Source organism: Rhinoraja longicauda, chromosome 12 (genome assembly GCF_053455715.1).
Source record: "Rhinoraja longicauda isolate Sanriku21f chromosome 12, sRhiLon1.1, whole genome shotgun sequence".
Taxonomy (NCBI): domain Eukaryota; kingdom Metazoa; phylum Chordata; class Chondrichthyes; order Rajiformes; family Arhynchobatidae; genus Rhinoraja; species Rhinoraja longicauda.
Genome location: NC_135964.1, coordinates 678,132 through 699,269, shown reverse-complemented (window position 1 = coordinate 699,269; position 21,138 = coordinate 678,132). Strand labels below are relative to the sequence as shown.

The 21,138-nt window shown below is 45.1% G+C and overlaps 1 protein-coding gene across 11 annotated transcripts in view; it reads left to right on the top strand.

The window, feature by feature from the left end:
- Positions 1-21,138, top strand: part of dmd (dystrophin) — a 1,595,363-nt gene that overhangs the window by 1,550,284 nt on the left and 23,941 nt on the right. For all 11 annotated transcript variants that reach the window (XM_078408877.1, XM_078408870.1, XM_078408878.1 and 8 more), the window contains 2 exons: positions 3,186-3,429; positions 4,765-4,885. In XM_078408877.1, coding sequence (XP_078265003.1) covers positions 3,186-3,429; positions 4,765-4,885 — 365 coding nt within the window. The remainder of the gene's footprint in view (positions 1-3,185; positions 3,430-4,764; positions 4,886-21,138) is intronic.

Sequence of the window (21,138 nt, the reverse complement as noted above, 5' to 3'; positions counted from 1 at the left end):
ACCATAAACCCATGTCCTCTGGTTCTTGATTCCCCTACTCTGGGCAAGAGACTCTGTGCGTCTACCCAATCTACTCCTCTCATGATTTTGTGCACCACTGTAAGATCACCCCTCATCCTCCTACATTCCAAGGAAGTGAGTTCTAGTCCTGCTCAACCTTTTCTTTTCGTTCAGCCCCCTCGAGTCATAGAGTCCTACAGCACAGAAAGAGGCCCTTCGGCCCATCATGTCCATGCCGCCCGTTACCAAACACAGTCTAATTTTAATCCCATTTTCCCGCATTTGGACCGTAGCCCTGAATGTTGTAGCATTTCAAGTGCCCATCCAAATGCCTCTTAAACGTTGTGAGTGTTCCCGCCTCCACCACCACCCCAGGCAGTGAGTTCCAGACTCCAACCACCCTCTGGGTGAAAAAGTTCTTTCTCACATCCCCCCGAAACCTCCCTCCCCTTACCCTGTATCTATGTCCCCTCGTTGTTGAACCTTCCACCAGTGGAAGAAGTTCCCCGCCATCTACCTTATCTATGCCCCTCATGATCTTGTACACTTCTCTGTGCCCTTATCCAACTTCCAGTAATGCTCCCACTTCATCACTGCATTGTTTCTCTGGACCCTTGTGAAAGTTTTTAACTTTCCCTGGGTCCCAGTGAGTGGAAGTATGCAGATACAAGTGTGGTGACAGATGGCTGAGTATTTTGCTGAAAATTCTTGCCTAAATGTTAAAAGAGGAATGTTCTCCAGGAACCCAACCCAGCACACTGAAGGATGATGTAGATGTCCCCGACTGAAACCCTCGACCCGTACAGCCCTTTCCTTCTCTCACCGGCGCCGCACGTTGGCGCAGCGGTAGAGCTACGGCCTTACAGCGCCAGAGACCCGGGTTCAATCCTGACTACGGGTGCTTGTCTGTACAGAGTTTGTGCATTCTCCCCGAGATCTCCATGGGGTTTCTCTGAGATCTTCGGTTTCATCCCACATTCCAAAGACATAATTCAGTTGTTATGAATGTAAAATTGTCCCTAGTGTGTGTAATGTTAATGTGAGGGGATCGCTGGGCGGTGGACCGAAGGGCCTGTTTCTGAGCTATATTTCTAAACTAGACTAAAACTAAACCTGGCAGAGATTTTGGCGCCAATGGTATTGGGACCTGTGAGATTGTGAGGCTGTAGATGAAGGTTGGTTGAGTTTAGAAATACAACGCAGAAACAGGCCTTTCGGCCCCCCGAGTCCGTGGCAACCAGCGATCTCCTTACACTAACACTATCCTACAAACTGATGACAATTTACAATTTTTACTAAAGCCAATTAACCCACAATTTGTACGTCTTTGGAGTGAGGGAGGAAACCGGAGCACCCGGGGACAATCAACGAGGTCACGCAGAGAACATACCAACTCCATACAGACAGTGCCTGTAGTCAGGATGGAACCCAGCCAGGTCTCTGGCACTGTAAGGCTGCAGCGCTGTAAGGCTGTGCCACTGTGCCGTCTGAATCTATGTGATTCTTCCATCGACTCAAGGAACACTCCATCCAACATGCAGATCCGCAGGCTTGCAAAAATCAGCATTAGAAGCACGCATGGGAGAACAGTGACACGAATCTGGTCACCTCTGTACTTACTCTTGCCCAATCCCAAATCTGTGTTATCTAAGATGGATTCACAGAAGGCTGTTCAAGGCTGTGTCAGGTCATCTAGCCTTGCTGAAAATACTCCACCCATTTCCGTTGTGTAGGAAGGAAGTGCAGATGCTGGTTTACACCGAGAATAGACTCAAGATGCTAGAGTAACTGAGAACCTCTCAGTCTGAAGAAGGATCTCCACCCGAAACATCACCCATTCCTTCTATCTAGAAATGCTTCCTGTCCTGCTGTGTTACTCCAACATTTTGTGCCTTTCTTCACCCATTTCCATTGCCGCCTTCATACCCATCATCAGAGGTTGAAAATCCCTGTACAATTGCCCATTTTGATAACTTGCTTGACTTCAAAGTAAAAGAAAATATCCATGTTTTTGACGTACCGGTCAAAAAGCTTGTTTCCTTTACAAACACAACAAAGAATGTACTAAGAGAGTCGGTTAAAGCACTTAATGGGTGAAGTTGAACTTCCTTCCGAAGTGTTGTTTTGTTATCACGATTGCCGGCTTTGACCGTCTACTGATTGAGAACATGAGCCTGCCAATCCGTCCCTAATATTGGCACGATCAGCATTTCCTTTGAGCTTTGCAATTATCAGGTTCACTTCTATGTTTGCAGTTGGTGAAGCATGCTCTGGTTTAATGGCTTGCAGAAAGAATCAATTACGGGAAGTGTTACTGGGCAGAATCTTTCTTCCAACATTATTCCTTATAGAACGGAATGAGTCCTCTGTAAACGTAAAACAGTTAGTATACATGCAGATTCCATTTCAGAAGCCTCTTGTTGATCATTATTATGTGTTATAGACAATAGACAATAGGTGCAGGAGTAGGCCATTCAGCCCTTCGAGCCAGCACCGCCATTCAATGCGATCATGGCTGATCACTCTCAATCAGTACCCCATTTCTGCCTTCTCCCCATACCCCCTCACTCCGCTATCCTTAAGAGCTCTATCCAGCTCTCTCTTGAAAGCATCCAACGAACTGGCCTCCACTGCCTTCTGAGGCAGAGAATTCCACACCTTCACCACTCTCTGACTGAAAAAGTTCTTCCTTATCTCCGTTCTAAATGGCCTACCCCTTATTCTTAAACTGTGGCCCCTTGTTCTGGACTCCCCCAACATTGGGAACATGTTTCCTGCCTCTAATGTGTCCAATCCCCTAATTATCTTATATGTTTCAATAAGATCCCCCCTCATCCTTCTAAATTCCAGTGTATACAGTTATGAGAGGACACAATTCAATGGTGCTTTATTTGTCTCATGTGCAACAGTACAGTGAAATTCGTTTTGCATGTATTACACATGCGGGCACCATTATTCAAAGTCCGGTCGGCCCGATGTACTGGAGCAGTTCCCACAAACCAACTTCCCTGGAACCAACTTAATCCTCTCCTCTCCTCTCCTCTCCGTGTGGGCTGAAGGGCCTGTTTCCCTGAAGTAGTTTCAATCAATTCCGACTTCATGTGTGGAGGCTCCAAATCCATTTTAATCTTTGAAATTTGCCCTCAATTTGAAGTTTGTTTCACTTGCACTCTTTTCCTTTTCAGAAACCTTCAGTCTGAATACGAGAAGCTGAAGCAACAACATGAAAACAAAGGCCTGTCTCCATTGCCATCCCCTCCAGAGATGATACCCATTTCACCACAGAGTCCCAGGGATGCCGAACTCATCGCTGAAGCCAAACTGCTTCGTCAGCACAAAGGTCGCCTCGAGGCCAGGATGCAGATCCTGGAAGATCACAACAAGCAGTTGGAATCGCAGCTGCACAGACTGAGGCAGCTTCTGGAACAGGTATTGCATCCAGTTCCAAGGCTGCTGGAACCTGTCTTTTGCAACAATGAAACAACTGACTGCCAGCTTTCTGGGCCTCGTTGCTTCCTTATTGGCAAAAAGACGATAAAGAGGGATTTCTTTAGTCAGAGGGTGGTGGATCTGTCTAATGCATTGCTGTGGAGACCAAGGTTATTTTTAAAGCAGAGCTTGACAAGTTCTTGACTAGGAAGGGTGTCAAAGGCTACAGGGAGAAGGCAAGAGAATATATATATATATATATATATATATATATATATTCCTTTATTCGTCCCACACCGGGGAAATTTACAATGGGGTTGAGAGGGAGAGATGGATCAGCCATGATTGAATGGCAGAGTAGACATGATGGGCCGAAAGACCTAATTCTGCTCATGACTTGAACTTATTTTACTTCTAATTTGCAGTAGCACCGGGGGATATATGTCGGGAAGGAACTGCAAATGCTGGTTTACACCGTAGATAGACACAGAATGCTGGAGTAACTCAGCGGTACAGGCAGCATCTTTGGATAGAAGGAATGGGTGACATTTCTGAAGAAGGTTCTCGACCCGAAATGTCACCTATGCAGAGATGCTGCCTGTCCCGCTGAGTTACTCCAACATTCTGTGTAACACAGAGGGTTAGGCAGCCAACTTGCATGAAGGGCTGTGACTTCTGTGATACTTATTTTACAACAACCTTTCTTCCTCGTGAAAAAAGTTTTTGCTCCTTGTTAGGACCTCTTCCAGTGACTGTTGTGAGCCAAAGCTGCTGTATTAATTAGCAATAATAAGGAAGCAGAAGAAAATTATAAAATGTATTTATTTCTCACTACCATAGAGAGCTACTGGCCTGACAATGCAAGGTGAGCCTGCTGTACCATCTGTCCATTGATTTTACCACCAAAACGCTGATTGCTGCAAGTCATCTCAGATATTTGTTCCACAACCTCACAGAGGAATGGGTTGTCAAAACAAAGGGACACAAATTGCTGGAGTAACTTTGTGGGTCACGCAGCATCTCTGGGGAACATGAACATTTGACGTTTTGGGTCAGGGCCCTTCTTCAGACTGAACTGCTTCAGCAACTTTGAGTTCTTGTTCAGAAGGTCTGAAACGTAGTGGCCCTCAGCAACGCACTCTTGACACCTCTTGGTCACAGCTAACTAGCTCAGTCTGAAGAATGGTCCTGACCTGAAACGCCATCTCTCCATATCCCCCAGACATGCTGTTAGATCAGAGTTACTCCAGCACTGTGTGCTCTAAACCAGCATCTGCAGCTCCTTGTTTCTACGGAATGAGTTGTAATCTGTTTTTTTCTTCTTGCTGTCTGCAGCCACAGGCAGAGGTCAGAGTCAATGGTACGACAGTGTCCTCTCCTACTTCCTCACAACGATCAGACAGCAGCCAGCCGGTGCTACTGCATGGCGTTGGAAGTCAGACTTCAGGAATAATGGGTAAGTAATAGCCCTTGCAGTGTTCACAGCCGAGTAGATGACTTGGTGAACATGTTGTCCATGTATTTAAGTATCCTGTTAGCATTTGCAAATGCAGGAAGAAGTGACAACAGCAGACCACTATGTAATGGACTGTTGCTCGAATGGTACTGCTTTGAGTTCTTCTTCAGAAGGCCAGAAACTTAGGCAATAACCCTGGGCACCGCACTCTTGCTGCATCTCAGTCACAGTCGACTTGCTCAGCTGCCTACGAAAGTGGAAAGGTGCTGGTGACCATGAGCAGAGATACTTTCAATGCAGAGTTGCCTGTGGTGTTAGATATTTTTTGTACGTCTGCTTTGTTGTTGTTTGTTTACCTGTACACTCATTTAAAGCGTGTTCAGGGCAGTGCCTTTTAATTCCAAGAAAGAGTTTGGCTCCAGCAAACAAACTATATATAACATTTGCAGAAATGTTCATCGTAAGAGTTTTGGCTGTCTTTGTTTGCAGCACAGTGTCACAGCTGGGAGAGCTGCTGCTCGTGACACAGATTTGATCCTAACCTCAGGTGTTGTCTGTGTGGAGTTTGCACGTTCTCCCTGTGACACGTGGGTTTCCTCTGTGTGCTCCAGTTTCTTCCCACATCCCTAGAAGTGCGGGTTTGCAGTTTAATTGGCCTCTGTAAATTGTCCCAAATTTGTAGGGAGAGGATGTAAAAGTGGGCTAATTAGAACTGGTGAGAATGAGTTGATCGATGGTCAGTGTGGACTCGATGGGCCAAAGGGCCTGCTTCCATGCCATATCTCTAAACTAAAATGATAGCTTTTGCTGCAACAACTTTGCATTCACCAAATGAAGTACCAATAATAATCCATAGCCACACGCACAGAGATAAACACGAACCATGACATTGGAAGAAATAGTATCACCAGTGTTGGAGATTTATAGCTAAACAACTCTCTAGGTGACAACAAAGAAGGCGAGTAGCTAAAATAAAATAAATCTAAATATGGAGTTGGAGTGCATTATCGGTGCATTACTGCCACGCAGTGTTGAGTTGCACAGAAGTCATGATAGTGAGGACAGATGTCTTCTCATTGAGGCCATGAATCCTTGCGGGAGCGTGAAGGAATGTTATGTGAAACAGAGTTTAATGTGCACAGCATTTTATGTTCCATCGGACCATCTCATCTCGGGTCCCAGATTGCCCCTCCCTTCTATCTGCAATCGCAGCTTCAGCCAAGGATGAAACATAAAGCCTTCAGGGTCCCAGATGGTGCCGAACAGCTGGAATACCTTTGTAAGGGTTTGTGTGTGGCGGGTGAGCGTGGGGTGAGAGGGAGTGGAAGGGTGATACAGGAGTTAGTGAGAGGCATGTGGATAGAGAAGATGAGCATGGCTGTATGATTTTTGATGGTTTTGGGGGTGAAAGTTCCGAAAGATTGATTTATGATAAACAAAGAGACTGGTTTGAGCAATGCTTTCTCAATGAAGGTCGTGGAACCAATTAAATTAATTTAGCTTCCAACCAAGACTGAAGGCAATAACTATGATAAGATCATCCAGCCCTTCATAGCTGATGCATTAATCTTGTCACGCTTTCCAATAACATTTAGGAGCAACCACTTGAATGTTTGAGTGATAAGTCAGTCACTGGCGAGTTAAGAAAAGTAAAACATCTTTGGGATGTTTTGGTTGAAAGTCGGCACGACTTGGGGTGGCACAGGGGCGCAGCGGTAGAGTTGCTGCCTTACAGCACCAGAGACCCAGGTTCGATCCTGACTACGGGTGCTGCCTGCACGGAGTTTTTATGTTCTCGCTCTGACTGCGTGGGTTTTCCCCAAGTTCTCTGACTCCCCTCCACACTCCAAAAATGTGCAGATTTGTGATTTAATTTGATTTTAATAAACACTGTAACTTGTACCATGTGTGTAGGTTAGTGCTAGTGTAACGGGGATCGCTGCTCGGCACGGACTTACTTGGTGGGCCAAAGGGCCTTTTTCCGCTCTGTATCTCTAACCTAAAATAAACAGACGTCCATTTTGTCAAAATGTATCGATACTGTGTTTATTTTATTTGGGCAAAGTCAAGTTCTCCATATTGGCTGTGCCCAGGCAGTTGGCACTTGCAAGTTGGTGATGTTATCGGAAATCCCTCCAAAAATTGGAAGACTGCCGACAGAAAATCGGTCGCTTTTATCCTGAACACGCACATCTGCTAATTGTGGATGAGGATGTGTGTATTAGAAACTTGCATCAATGGATGTTAGATCTGTGTAACATTAATGTCCCTGTTGGCTGTACATGTTGTTGTCAGGTCTACCTTCGCACAGAAGAGAAACAGAAAATGCAGGAGAGGTTCAGGAGATCATGCGGCATTAGAGAGAAACTGGGTTCCTTGTTTACACTGAACATAGACACAAAGTGCTGGCGTAACTCAGCGGGTCAGGCATCACATCTGGAGAAAAAGGATGGGTGGCGTTTCAGGCTGGAACCATTCTTCAGGCTCTTACAGATGCTTACAAGCTGGCCCTTGTGTAAATGGCGCAGTGAGATGAATGTTGCTGTGTCTTATGACTTCCAACTCAAACAAAATGCTATTTATCCAGCACCCCAATAGCTACTATTGACTTTGGCCATTGGTTGATTTTGGTAATTGATCCAGCAGCAGTTGGTACTTAACATCTCTTCCTTGCTTTCAATTCTTCCATGGCCACACTTATCGCTCAACCAGCCAAAAAACTGCTTGAGATCTGTGAGCTTCTCCATTTTGACGCGCTGTACATCTTCAATGTTCGTCGTTCATCATTGCCCAGTTTTCCTTTAGCTATCCAGGACATTAGTAGTGACCTCACCTAATAACCTCTACCTTTCTATTATTCTGCCCATGTTTTGGGTCACCTTTGCAAAGTCTTTAATATGGCATGAGACAAATTTTGATTTGAAGCATTTATGTGAATTACTTGGGAAATCTTTTACTTTGAGATTCCAAATAAAAATCCAAGATGTTGTCGAGGGAAATAGAATTAAATAGTGCAATTCATAAAATACTCGCTAAAAATTGCATTTCGCAAATACATTTTAGTAGCACAATATAAATAGTATCAAGCAAGATTAAATGGAGATTCATTAGAGCAGACATGAGGTTATATTGGATATCAGTGTAAATGAAGTTTGAATGTCGTGGAATTGCTGGGAGGATATAAAAGGATAGATAGCACACGGAGGATATTTAATGTGATAAACTATTTTGAAAATATTTGAGCTAATTGAAGGTGTTTGTCACATTTTATAAGTCCTGTTGAATTATGTTTAGATGTACTGGAGGACAGAGGATCTAGGGAGGTAGAGGAACTGAAAGAAATTTTCATTAGGCGCGAAATAGTATTGGGTAGACTAATGGGACTGAAGGTTGATAAATCCCCTGGGCCTGATGGTCTGCATCCCAGGGTACTCAGGGAGGTGGCTCTAGAAATAGTGGACGCATTGGTGATCATTTTCCAATGTTCAATAGATTCAGGATCAGTTCCTGTGGATTGGATAGCTAATGTTATCCCACTTTTCAAGAAAGGAGCGAGAGAGAAAACAGGGAATTGCAGGCCAGTTAGCTTGACTTCGGTGGTGGGAAAGATGCTGGAGTCAATTATTAAAGAGGTAATAACGGTGCATTTGGATAGCAGCAAAAGGATAAGTCCAAGTCAGCATGAATTTATGAAAGGGAAATCATGCTTGACTAATCTTCTGGAAATTTTTGAGGATGTGACAAATAAAATGGATGAAGGGGAGCCAGTGAATGTAGTGTATCTAGACTTTCAGAAAACCTTTAATAAGGTCCCACACGGGAGATTGGTGGCTAAAATTAGAGCACATGGTATTGGGGGTATGGTGTTGACATGGATAGAAAATTGGTTGGCAGATAGGAAACAAAGAGTAGGAGTAAACGGGTCCTTTTCAGAATGGCAGGCAGTGGCGAGTGGAGTGCCGCAAAGCTCGGTGTTGGGGCCGCAACTGTTTGCCATATATATTAATGATTTGGAAGAGGGAATTAGAAGCAACACTAGCAAGCTTGCGGATGACACAAAGCTGGGTGGCAGTGTAAACTGTGAAGAGGATGTTAGGAGGTTGCAGGGTGACCTGGACAGGTTGAGTGAGTGGGCAGATGCGTGGCAGATGCAGTATAATATAAATAAATGTGAGGTTATCCACTTTGGCGGCAAAAACAAGGAGGCAGATTATTATCTCAATGGAGTTTGGTTAGGTAAGGGGGAGGTTCAGCGAGACCTGGGTGTCCTTGTACACCAGTCACTGAATGTTGGCGTGCAGGTACAGCAGGCAGTGAAGAAAGCTAATGGAATGTTGGCCTTCATAACAAGAGTTTTTCAGTATAGGAGTAAAGAGGTTCTTCTGCAGTTGTATAGGGCCCTGGTAAGACCACATCTGGAGTATTGTGTACAGTTTTGGTCTCCTAATTTGAGGAAGGACATCCTTGTAATTGAGGCAGTGCAGCGTAGGTTCACGAGATTGATCCCTGGGATGGCGGGACTGACATATGTGGAAAGATTGAAAAGACTAGGCTTGTATTCACTGGAGTTTAGAAGGATGAGAGGGGATCTTATAGCAACATATAAAACAGAACAGTTCAACCGAGCTCAACAACAGACAGCTTCAACAGAGTTCAACAGTTCAACAGACAGAGCTTTATTTGTCATTCGGTACCAAGGTACCGAACGAAACTACATAGCAGTCACACAAAAAAAAGAACACAAGACACATGACCCCAACACAAACGTCCATCACAGTGACTCCAAACACCCCCTCACTGTGATGGAGGCAACAAAACATCCACTCTCTTCCCCACGCCCACGGACGGACAGCTCGTCCCCGACCGACCCGCACAGTCCCAGCAAGGGGATGGGAGTCCCCGCGGCCGAGTCGCACCGGGCGCTGAAACGTCTCGCGGCCAAGCCGGGCGATGGAAGGCCCCGCGGCCGAGCTGTGCGCAGCTAAGTCCCGCGGCCGAGCCGCGCCGGGCGATGTTAGGTCCCGCGGCCGAGCCGCACCGGGCGATGGAAGGCCCCGCGGCCAAGCCGCACCGGGCACTGTTAAGCCCAGCGGCCGAGCCGCACCGTGCGATGGAAGGCCCCGCGGCCAAGCCGCACCGGGCGATGTTAAGTCCAGCGGCCGAGCCGCACCGGGCGATGTTAAGTCCAGCGGCCGAGCCGCGCCGGGCGATGGAAGGCCCCACGGCCGAGCCGCACCCCGTGCCGTGAGGAAGAGACCTAAAAGAGAAAGGTTTCCCCCACCCACACCACCCCACCCACACCACCACCCCCCACACATACACAACCAAAAAAAAAAAAAAAACCATCCCAACACCGACACAGAACAAAAAAAAAAAGGAAAAAGACGAACAGACTGCTAGCGAGCCGCAGCCGTTAGGCGCCGCCACTTCCGCTACTTAAAATTATATTAAATTATAAAAGGAGTGGACAAGCTAGATGCAGGAAAAATGTTCCCAGTGTTGGGCGAGTCCCGAAACAGGGGCCACAGTCTTAGAATAAAGGGGAGGCCATTTAAAACTGAGGTGAGAAAAAAACGTTTTCACCCAGAGAGTTGTGGAATTCTCTGCCACCGAGGGCAGTGGAAGCCAAATCACTGGTTGGATTGAAGAGAGAGTTAGATAGAGCTCTAGGGGTTAGTGGAATCAAGGGCTATGGGGAGAAGGCAGGCACGGGTTATTGTTTGGGGATGATCACAATGAATGGCAGTGCTGGCTCGAAGGGCCGAATGACCTCCTCCTGCACCTATTTTCTATGTTTCTATATGTTCTAAAAATCTACAAGACTTAATGGGGGCTTTTTTAAATTAAAGAGTGGCTGGAGGAAGTGAAATTTTAAATGAAAGGTATTTTTTGTGTCAAATGTAGCAGCTCACTATTTGTTCCAGATTGAGTCAATGGAAGTCTCATGTTGGAACACCTATAATTTTGACATCTCCACTGTTATTTATTGCAACCTAACCCAATTGTATGCCCCAGCTGGGCACTTATACTGAGATGACTTGTGTACTATATCAAAAACAACCTTCACCCACCTCTCCCAAAAGCCAGGATACTTCTTTATAATCAATACAGCTAAAGTCATGCGTCAATCGCAGTGTTGGCCATCTTGGTTTCCCAGGGCTGGCTTGGGAAATAATGTGAAATGAAACTCTCCAATGAAACTAGTTTTCAGGTATTTTTTTCCTCGACTAAGCATTCTCCCAGCTTCTCAAACAAGTCTTCTGCAAAGGTATTTCTTCCCTCGATCCACCATCATCACTGAACCTTCGACAATGCAGTATTTCTCGATTGTCAAGTTACTTCCTGCTTTTGCCCCTCACCACTTTCTCACTGGGTATGGAGTATGAAAATGATAATCGGGGCCAAATCCATTAAGATTTCTGACTTACTCAGAATTTGAGAGTTTTTTTTGCCCATGTTGACTCCCTCCACATCTCTCTGCAAATATCATTGCTGTTAAGTTCAGGAGTTGTTTTGAGAATAGCAGTAGATATTGAGAGCTGACTAAGGAACAACAGCAAATAGTTCATGAATTCAAGATGTATTCTTTGGTCATAATTGAATATTGACCAGCATGAATCTCAAAGATCAGGAGTTGTGCTTCCTTGAGTGAAGTTTTCCTTAAAGAGTTTGACTATTCTACCAAAAGTCTAGTGCAGATTTCAAAACTGGGCTGAGGTGAATCTGAAGGTGATATCCGAATTCAATACTTGCATTTTTGTGCCATTGATGTGAAACAAATTTATGACAAATTGGTATTTAAGTTGCGTTGTAGTTCACTGATCTATAGAAATTAAGTTTCATCGACTCTTAACATAATGGGATCAAGTTATTTCCGACTGGCTATTTGTCATTGTATTCTTTATTATATTATGAACCTTCATCATTGGAAATGCAGGCTTAGCAAAACAGCAAGGGAGCAATGGCCTGTAGGCAAAAGTTTTCTTTCATGTGTCGGGTAAAATCCTGCAAAGAAATTAATATAATCCATAACAATCAAACCATTATTGGCACACCAAAATGTTAGTTCTGTAACTTTTTATGAAAGAGAATACATTTACTTGAGACACAGTCATCCATATTGAGCAAAGACTGTTACATGCAATGTAGAGTATTCTGAGAGGAGAGAGCTTCTTTCACTGAGTCTGAACTCTATAATTTCAGAGAGTCTGAAGAAGGGTCTGGACTCGAAACGTCACCCATTCCTTCTCTCCAGAGATGCTGCCTGTCCCACTGAGTTACTCCAGCATTTTGTGTCGAGCTTCTTTCACTTCTAGTTGGGCCAGCAGAATCACCTTTAAAGCCTGTTGCAGGTTGCCTTTTTTTTTCTTTTGTGTCACCACAAATTTGGCCTCTCTCAGCTGTGCCTATTGATGGAGAGGTTTGCATCATCTGAGGATGGGAGGTCACAATTCACTACATTTGTGGTTGTTGCATATTAACATAAATAGAGTTGCTGCCTTAGCGCCATAGATACGGGCTCGATCCTGACTATGGGTACTGTCTGTACGGAGTTTGTACGTTCTCATGACCACGTTGGTTCTCTTCGGGTTTTCCAGTTTGCCCTCATACTCCAAAGACATACAGGCTTGTAGGCTAATTGACTTTAGTAAAAGTGACTCGGATGGCGCGAACTCGGTGGGCCAAAGGACCTGTTTCTGCGCTGTATCTCCTATCCAAACGAAAACTAAACTAAAGAGTGGAAATGGTACGATTGAAAGAAAATATTAAATCAAAGCAACTCTCTCCTTCCTAACTCTCTTATTTCTGGAGTCATGCTCCTGCCTCCCACATATTTGCATGCAAAGATCATACTGCTGGTTAATTCAATATTAATCCTTTCTACCTCTCCTGCCTGCATATCTCTACTGTTCACGAAGAGGAGGATTGCTCTTCCTTCTAAAGATGACTACGGTTCAGCTGAATAATTGACCAATGCAGAGCAAAAAATTGATCAAGGGGATTGATTTTGAGGGAGAACATGACAGAAAGGATTGTTTAAGAATCATCCCTGATTTTTTTGATTAACTATAAAAATACAAAGCTTTGTGATGGTTAACAGGACTAATGACTTTATATTTTGCTGAGGTTTTTGTACATGATTTTCTCTTGAGGCAAGTATTACCATCACTTAAATACGGTGCATTGGCGGAAGTGGCGGCGCCTAACGGCTGCGGCTCGCTAGCAATCTGTTCGTCTTTTTTCCTTTTTTTTTTGTTGTGTGTTGGTGTTGGGATGGTTTTTGTATTTTTTTGGCTGTGTATGTGTGGGGGGTGGGGGAAACTTTTCTCTTTTAGGTCTCTTCCTCACGGTGCGGGGTGCGGCTCGGCCGCGGGGCCTAACAGTGCCCGGTGCGGCTCAGCCGCTGGACTTAATAGTGCCCGGTGCGGCTTGGCCGCGGGACTTTTCATCGCCCGGTGCGGCTTGGCCGCGGGACTTTACATCGCTGGTGCGGCTCGGCCGCTGGACTTAACAGTGCCCGGTGCAGCTCGGCCGCGGGACTTTACATCGCTGGTGCAGCTCGGCCGCTGGACTTAACAGTGCCCGGTGCAGCTCGGCCGCGGGGCTTTACATCGCCCGGTGCGGCTCGGCCGCGGGACTTTACATCGCTGGTGCGGCTCGGCCGCGGGACTTTTCATCGCTGGTGCGGCTCGGCCGCGGGACTTAACATCGCCCAGTGCGGCTCGGCCACGGGACTTAGCTGCGCAAGGCTTGGTCGCGGGGCCTTCCATCGCCCAGCTCGGCCGCGAGACGTTTCAGCGCCTGGTGCGACTCGGCCGCGGGGGCTTCCATCCCCTTGCCGGGACTGTGCGGGTCGGTCGGGGACGAGCTGTCCGACCGTGGGCGTGGGGAAGAGAGTGGATGTTTTGTTGCTTCCATCACAGTGAGGGGGTGTTTGGAGTCACTGTGATGGACGTTTGTGTTGGGGTCATGTGTCTTGTGTTCTTTTTTGTGTGACTGCTATGTAGTTTCGTTCGGTACCTTGGTACCGAATGACAAATAAAGCTCTGTTATTTACATGTTACTTGCAAAACTGGGAGGGCTGAGAACTGAAGAGTCTTCTTGGAACCAGTTTCAAAGTTTAAGAGAAGAGGGAGCTATCAATCAGAGAGGAATTGTTCTGCACTGCTGATTTCCTGCTACTGTAATTAATGATTTTATAAATCGTTAACTGCAGATTTGCAATGCATACCACAAAGTACATCTAGAGGATTTTCCCTGTAAAAGACACAAGGTTTTTCCTGTGTACTGTGGATGCAGACAAGAGACTCGCGTCTGCACAAGTCAGTTTCTAACGTGACTGCTCAAGCCAGAATCTGGTGAGTACACGTTACTCTGCAGTTTGTGATGAGTCACAGCAGAATGGGAGAAGTGCCACAAAGTTGATCACAAATGACCTCAGCAGAACTCTTGATTATGATGTGTTGAGCTTAAGTAAAATTCAGATACATTAATTGATCCTTAAGATCATGTGATAGGAGCAGGATTAGGCCATTTGGCCCATCGTCCACCATCATTCAATCATGGCTGATCTATCTCTCCCTCTAACCCATTCTCCTGCCTTGACATCCATACTAATCAAGAATCAACCTATCTCTGCCTTAAAAATATCCATTGACTTAGATCCATTGGCAAAGAATTCCACAGATTCACCACACTCTGACTACATGCAAAGCGCTGAGGTCCCCTGATATTGCTGGTACTAAACAACTGTGCAAGATCACTGCAGATCTCGTATCCAGTTCTTCTAAACACAAGCAAGAAACCTGCTTCCCATCTCACAACCTGTTAGTGGATTTGTACAGTTTCCTCACCAAGTCAGGCGCTCTTTAGTGTGCATGGTCTCCTCCTCTGTCTTCCAGAGTGCTCACAGTCTCACGTGCTCACGCCTCTTTCATGCAGAGAAAAGTCCGTTTTCGCAGTTTGTGGATTTTGTCGGTGAGTTTCCCATCTCAGTGGGTTGTTGAATGTGTTGCAAACCCAAGCAAATGAAGAAGGTTACAAACATGATCCCTGCTCACCTTTTACATGGACCTTGCAGGTCTGTGCTAGACCAGCCAATATAGTTTGCATTTCACAAATCAGAGATCATGGAAAAAAATGTTTTAAAATTGACAACATCAAATGCTTCCTAATGCGGAGCTGCTGTGCTGAGGTGCCTGCTGCTGCTGCTGCTGCTGCTGCTGCTGCTGTGCTGAGGTTGTGAAAAAGAAAATGGATTCAGTGTTACTGTTGCTCAACGGTTTGAAAATGTTTAGGTCTTTCAAATGATCATTATTCATAAAACATCAGGCAGAAAAATGTTTGTACTGGGATTCCATGAAAGATCTTGCACCACAGAGACTTCATGTAGTCATGCCTCCAGATTACATTTGTCAGCTCCAGCTCCCTGCTGGTATTTATTTGTTGGATCTTGTCAGTGGCACATGGGGGAGACTTTTAACCCTAAAGTTTGCTGCTATTATTCAGTTGGGATGCCAAGACGTTATGCTTGACCCCCAAAGTGCTTCTGATTTTACTGTTGGGTTGGGGGCGGGGGGAGACACAAATAAACGTACTCTTGGTGGGCATGTTGGCCTTCTTGGTTAAGCCAAGAACCCTACACTTGCAACAACTGGGAATTGAAAATGGCACTAAATCTGGCAACTCTGTATACTGTTGCAGTGTACTACTATGCACTTGTACTGTATATGAGAGGCTTATCTGAGATGTATCTAAGTGCTTATGTGCAGTGATACTTGTACTGAACTGTATACAAAAATGAATTTCACTATACCCCGGTACATGTGACAATAGGGCGGCACGGTGGCGCAGCGGTAGAGTTGCTGCTTTACAGCGAATGCAGCGCCGGAGACTCAGGTTCGATGCTGCACTGTAAGGAGTTTGTACGTTCTCCCCGCGACCTGCGTGGGTTTTCTCCGAGATCTTCGGTTTCCTCCCACACTCCAAAGACGTACAGGTATGTAGGTTAATTGGCTGGGTAAAGGTAAAAATTGTCCCTAGTGGGTGTAGGATAGTGTTAATGTACGGGGATCACTGGGCGGCACGGACTTGGTGGGCCGAAAAGGCCTGTTTCCGGCTGTATATATATGATATGATATGATAATAAAGTACTGTTGAACCATTGAATCTAGAAAGCATGGAAATAGTAGTGGAAATGGTCTACTTTATCAGTACCCTGTCCCACCACTAAATATAAACATGGCTCATCTATGTTGACCCCAACTTCTCTTTTATGTCTGTTTTCCCAGAAACGTCAATTCCTTGATCTTTCAAATACATATCTATCTCCACCTACTAAATATTTTAAGACGCAAAGTGCTGGCGTAACTCAGCAAGTCAGGCGTCATCTCAGGAGAACATGGATAGATGACGTTTCGGGTCCGGACCCAAATTCAATAAAGGAAAAACTGGAAAAGGGTCGATCTGAAGAAGGTTCTGGACCAGAAACATCACCTATCCCATGTTCTCTAGAGATGCTGCCTGACCTGCAGAGTTACTCCAACACACTGTCTTCTTTTGTAAACAAGCATCTGCTGTTCCTTGTTTCTAAATATTATGATTAATCTGTGTGCCAGCACTTTTTCAACCCTGTTGACTTTTCTAGGTGTTTGGTGGTGAAGACTGCTGGATCCAAGTGTACCTAGTCTGCCTTTCCACCAATCTTATGGGCGTAATGTTTGGGCATCATCTATTGAACCTTCTATTAGACACCTTCACCCTCACAACCCCAAACCTTTTCTCTTCTGATCACTCCCAAACCTTGGCCTCCAATCTTGCTTATTGCTTTGAGTTTTCACTGTGGCCTTGAGTTTTCTTTGACTCCAGCCGTTAACCTTGGATGTGACCTGGCAATGAACCATGCTCCGGTCACTAATATACCTGGCCTTGGGCTTCCAAAGTTTCCAGCTAAATATTTCCTTTTGAAATAAATCCCATTGAAATTGTATTGACATGTTAGTGCGGCACGGTGGCGCAGCAGTAGAGTTGCTGCTTTACAGCGAATGCAGCGCCGGAGACTCGGGTTCGATCCTAACTACGGGTGCCGTCTGTACGGAGTTTGTACGTTCTCCCCCTGACCTGCATGGGTTTTCTCCGAGATCTTCGGTTTCCTCCCACACTCCAAAGACGTAGGTTAATTGACTGGGTAAAAAAAAAAAGTGAAAATATTGTCCCTAGTGTGTGTAGGATAGTGTTAATGTGCAGGGATCGCTAGGCGGCGCGGACTCGATGGGCTGAAGGGCCTGTTTCCCGCGCTGTATCTCTAAATCTAAAAAAAATATTAAAAAATCTATTATTGTCACATGTATGGAGATTCAGTGAAAAGCTTGGCTTGCATGCTATCCACTCAAGTCATACTACAAATGAGTTCAATCAAACCATACACAATACAAGTACACCCCTCCCAACCCTTCCGAATTTGGCGGAACGTTTCCGCTTTCTTATTTCATTTCTGCCATTCCGATTTTGCCTCACATTTTTTCTGCAAAACAGTCGGTTGTTGCAATTTGTCAATTCAGTCGCTAGGGGTTCCGCCAGAAATCCCCCGCCTTGGAAGTCTCCCCGAAAATGTGGCATCTAGGGCTGGGCAAGGCAGCCAATCTCGACCTCGTCGGGACTTCCATGGCCGATTGGTGGGTTGAATTTGCAACCTGCTGCCGGGGTTCTGGAATTCCAGCCCAGCTGAAGCCAGTATATCTATCCTCATAGCCAACTTCCTTGGCCAGCTGGATAAACCAGCAAAGCTCTGGAACCAAGAGTGCCACAAAATCTGTGGTGGAACCGTAATATACAATAGACAATAAGTGCAGGAGTAGGCCATTCGGCCCTTTGAGCCAGCACCGCCATTCAATGTCATCATGGCTGATCATTCAAAATCAGTACCCCGTTCCTGCCTTCTCCCCATACCCCCTGACTCTGCTATCTTTAAAAGCTCTATCTAGCTCTCTCTTGAAAGCATCCAGAGAATTGGCCTCCACTGCCTTCTGAGGCAGAGAATTCCACAGATTTACAACTCTCTGACTGAAATTTTTTTTCCTCATCTCCGTTCTAAATGGCCTACCCCTTATTCTTAAACTGTGGCCCCTGGTTCTGGACTCCCCCAACATTGGGAACATGTTTCCTGCCTCTAATGTGTCCAATCCCTTAATAATCTTATATGTTTCAATAAGATCCCCTCTCATCCTTCTAAATTCCAGCGTATACAAGCCTAGTCGCACCAGTCTTTCATGGTAATGAGTAAATATTAAATTTAAGTGCAAGATTATATAACTATATTAATTAATTTAGACGGGGTTAAAATTTAAAAACAGCAGAAAAGCCAATTACCACCTTTTTGGGCTGATTATCAATTAATGTGCGAATTTACTTCAACAAGTACTTGCGTATGCTTAGTCGAGACGCATATATATCAACTCTTTCTTCATAACTTAGTCATACATTTTATGACCATTGTTCTTTTATTCAATACCAAGAGAAAAGGAAAAAGCAAAATAGAAAAAATAAAACAAAACAATTTTTTCTTTGTGTTGCAAAAAGTATCTGTTCAATAACCTTTCTATAAATAGCAGAATATACTCATGATAGGCCTGACATTGTACATGTAGTCCAAGAACTACAGACTGTTGGAAATAATCGTTGTTTTTCACACATGAATGTAGCGCAACGCGTATGCACATTTGGCGTGCATACTTTGTTTTGCTGAAAAGTTGCATTATGCGCCATATTATAAATTTTGATGTAAAATTCTGAATTTTGGATATCAAAATTATGATTTTGTAAAATCAAATGTTGGGAGGTCTGCAAGTAGTACAAAGAGAAAAATAACAGAGTGCAGAATATAGTGTTGCTGCATTATAGCAATACAGTTACAGGGGGAATGTCCCAGATCAGTGACCTTTCATCGAAATTGGAAATAAGGTCCCTGAAGTTTTAAAGATGCAGAGAAAGGAGGGAGGGAAGAAATCCAGCATCTGCAGTCCTTCATAACCTCAGACACTATGTGTTGATTAGATAACCCAACTCTGCAATGCACCTTGCAGCTCACAGACACGAAAATGTACACACCTTGAAAGATGTGTTTTGGTCAATTGCTTTCAAATTGGCTAGAGTGAAGTTCCAAACACATTCTTGCTATCGAGGAGCCTTGGTTGTTAATGATCCCAACTATTTGCCAGCTCATTTGCACTCTGTAAGGATGTATAGCAGATGAATAAGTGGGGACCAATACCGTTCCACAATATTTGATATGACTCATCAGTTGTTCATTATTGATTGAGTTTGGAGTAGTATCTCAGCCAGTCTATCAATGAAACGTGATTGACGTTATTCCCTTTACCATGCATCTGTACACTGTGGACGGCTCTATTGTAATCAGCTTTTGTAATGTAGCTATTGTAATGCAGTGACTTTCTGCTGATCAGTTAGCAGGCAATAAAAGCTTTTTATTGCATCCAGTCAACAACACATGACAACAAACATTAAGTCGGTACACATGACAACAAACAAAACTCGATCAATATAACTTTCCTTCAGCATACCCACACATTATTGTGGCGTCATTGTTGGAGCCAATGAAAGATTTTTTGTAATCCTATCAAATGCAAACAAGCCTCAGAATGTTACAGCTCAATAATCCCCGAGGTCTCAATGAAGTTTTCATTTGACAGTGTAATTTTCAGCAATCTAATTAAAGTTAACCTGATATTTAAATTGTTTTTATTAATCAAATAGTCTTTGCTCATGTGTTATTTCCACTGGGAATTGAACAGTTCCCCTTTTATTCATTCACCTGATGACAGGTTGTGTTTGAGTGAGGTTTTGCACATCATGAAGCACTTACAGAGGTGGCTCCAATCTGCACGTCAGTTGCCTCATGTCCATTGCAACTCCAGGACACAACTGGTGCAGATAACTCCAAAAAATATATAGCCACTGTGACAAACTTAGTAATTCAACGTCTAAGCCAGGCCAATTATAAGATATAGAAGTAAATTAGGCCATTCGGCCCATCGAGTCCGCTCCACCAGTCGAGCAGTGCTCCCATTCTGCTGCCTTTTTCCGCGTAATCTTTGCACACCCTTACTAATCAAGAACCTATTAACTTACACACTGAAAAATACCCAATGACTTAGGCTCCTCCACCACCATCTGTCACATTGAATAGTGAAAGGCTTGGATAGAGTGGATGAGGAGAGGATGTTTCCACTAGTGGGTATTTATTCACAAAATGCTGGAGTAACTCAGCAGGTCAGGCAGCATCTCAGGAGAGAAGGAATGGGTGACGTTTCGGGTCGAGACCCTTCTTCAGACTGATGTCGGGGGCGGGATAAAGGAAGGATAAAGGTGGAGACAGGAAGACAGTGGGAGATCTGGGAAAGGGGAGGGGAAGAGAGGGACAGAGGAACTATCTAAAGTTGGGGAAGTCAATGTTCATACCACTGGGCTGCAAGCTGCCCAGGCGAAATATGAGGTGCTGTTCCTCCAATTTCCGATGGGCCTCACTATGGCACTGGAGGAGACCCATGACAGAAAGGTCAGACTGGGAGTGTGAGGGGGAGTTCAAGTGCTCAGCCACCGGTTGCAGGGGAAAGTGCCCTGGGATGGGGTGGTTTGGGTAGGAAGGGAAGAGTGGACCAGGGAGTTACGGAGGGAATGGTCTCTGCGGAACGCAGAAAGGGGAGGGGATGGGAAGATGTGGCCAGTGGTGGGGTCCCGTTGCAGGTGATGGAAATGTTGGCGGATGATTTGTTGGATACGCTGGCTGGTGAGGTGGAAGGTGAGAACGAGGGGAATTCTGTCCTTGTTACGAATGGGGGGAGGTGGAGCAAGAGCGGAGCTGTGGGATGTTGAAGAGACCCTAGTGAGAGCCTCATCTATAATGGAAGAGGGGAAGCTCCTGAAGAATGAGGACATCTCTGATGCCCTAGTGTGAAACACCTCATCACGGGCGCAGATGTGGCGTAGATGGAGGAATTGGGAGTAGGGGATAGACTTTTTGCAGGAGACAGGGTGGGAAGAAGTGTAGTCCAGATAGCTGTGAGAGTCAGCGGGTTTATTGTAGATGTCAGTCACTAGTCTGTCTCCTGTGATGGAGATGGTGAGGTCCAGAAACGGGAGGCAGATGTCGGAGATAGTCCAGGTATATTTGAAGGCAGGATGGAAATTGGAAGTGAAGTGTATGAAGTCAGTGAGTTCTGCATGGGTACAAGAGG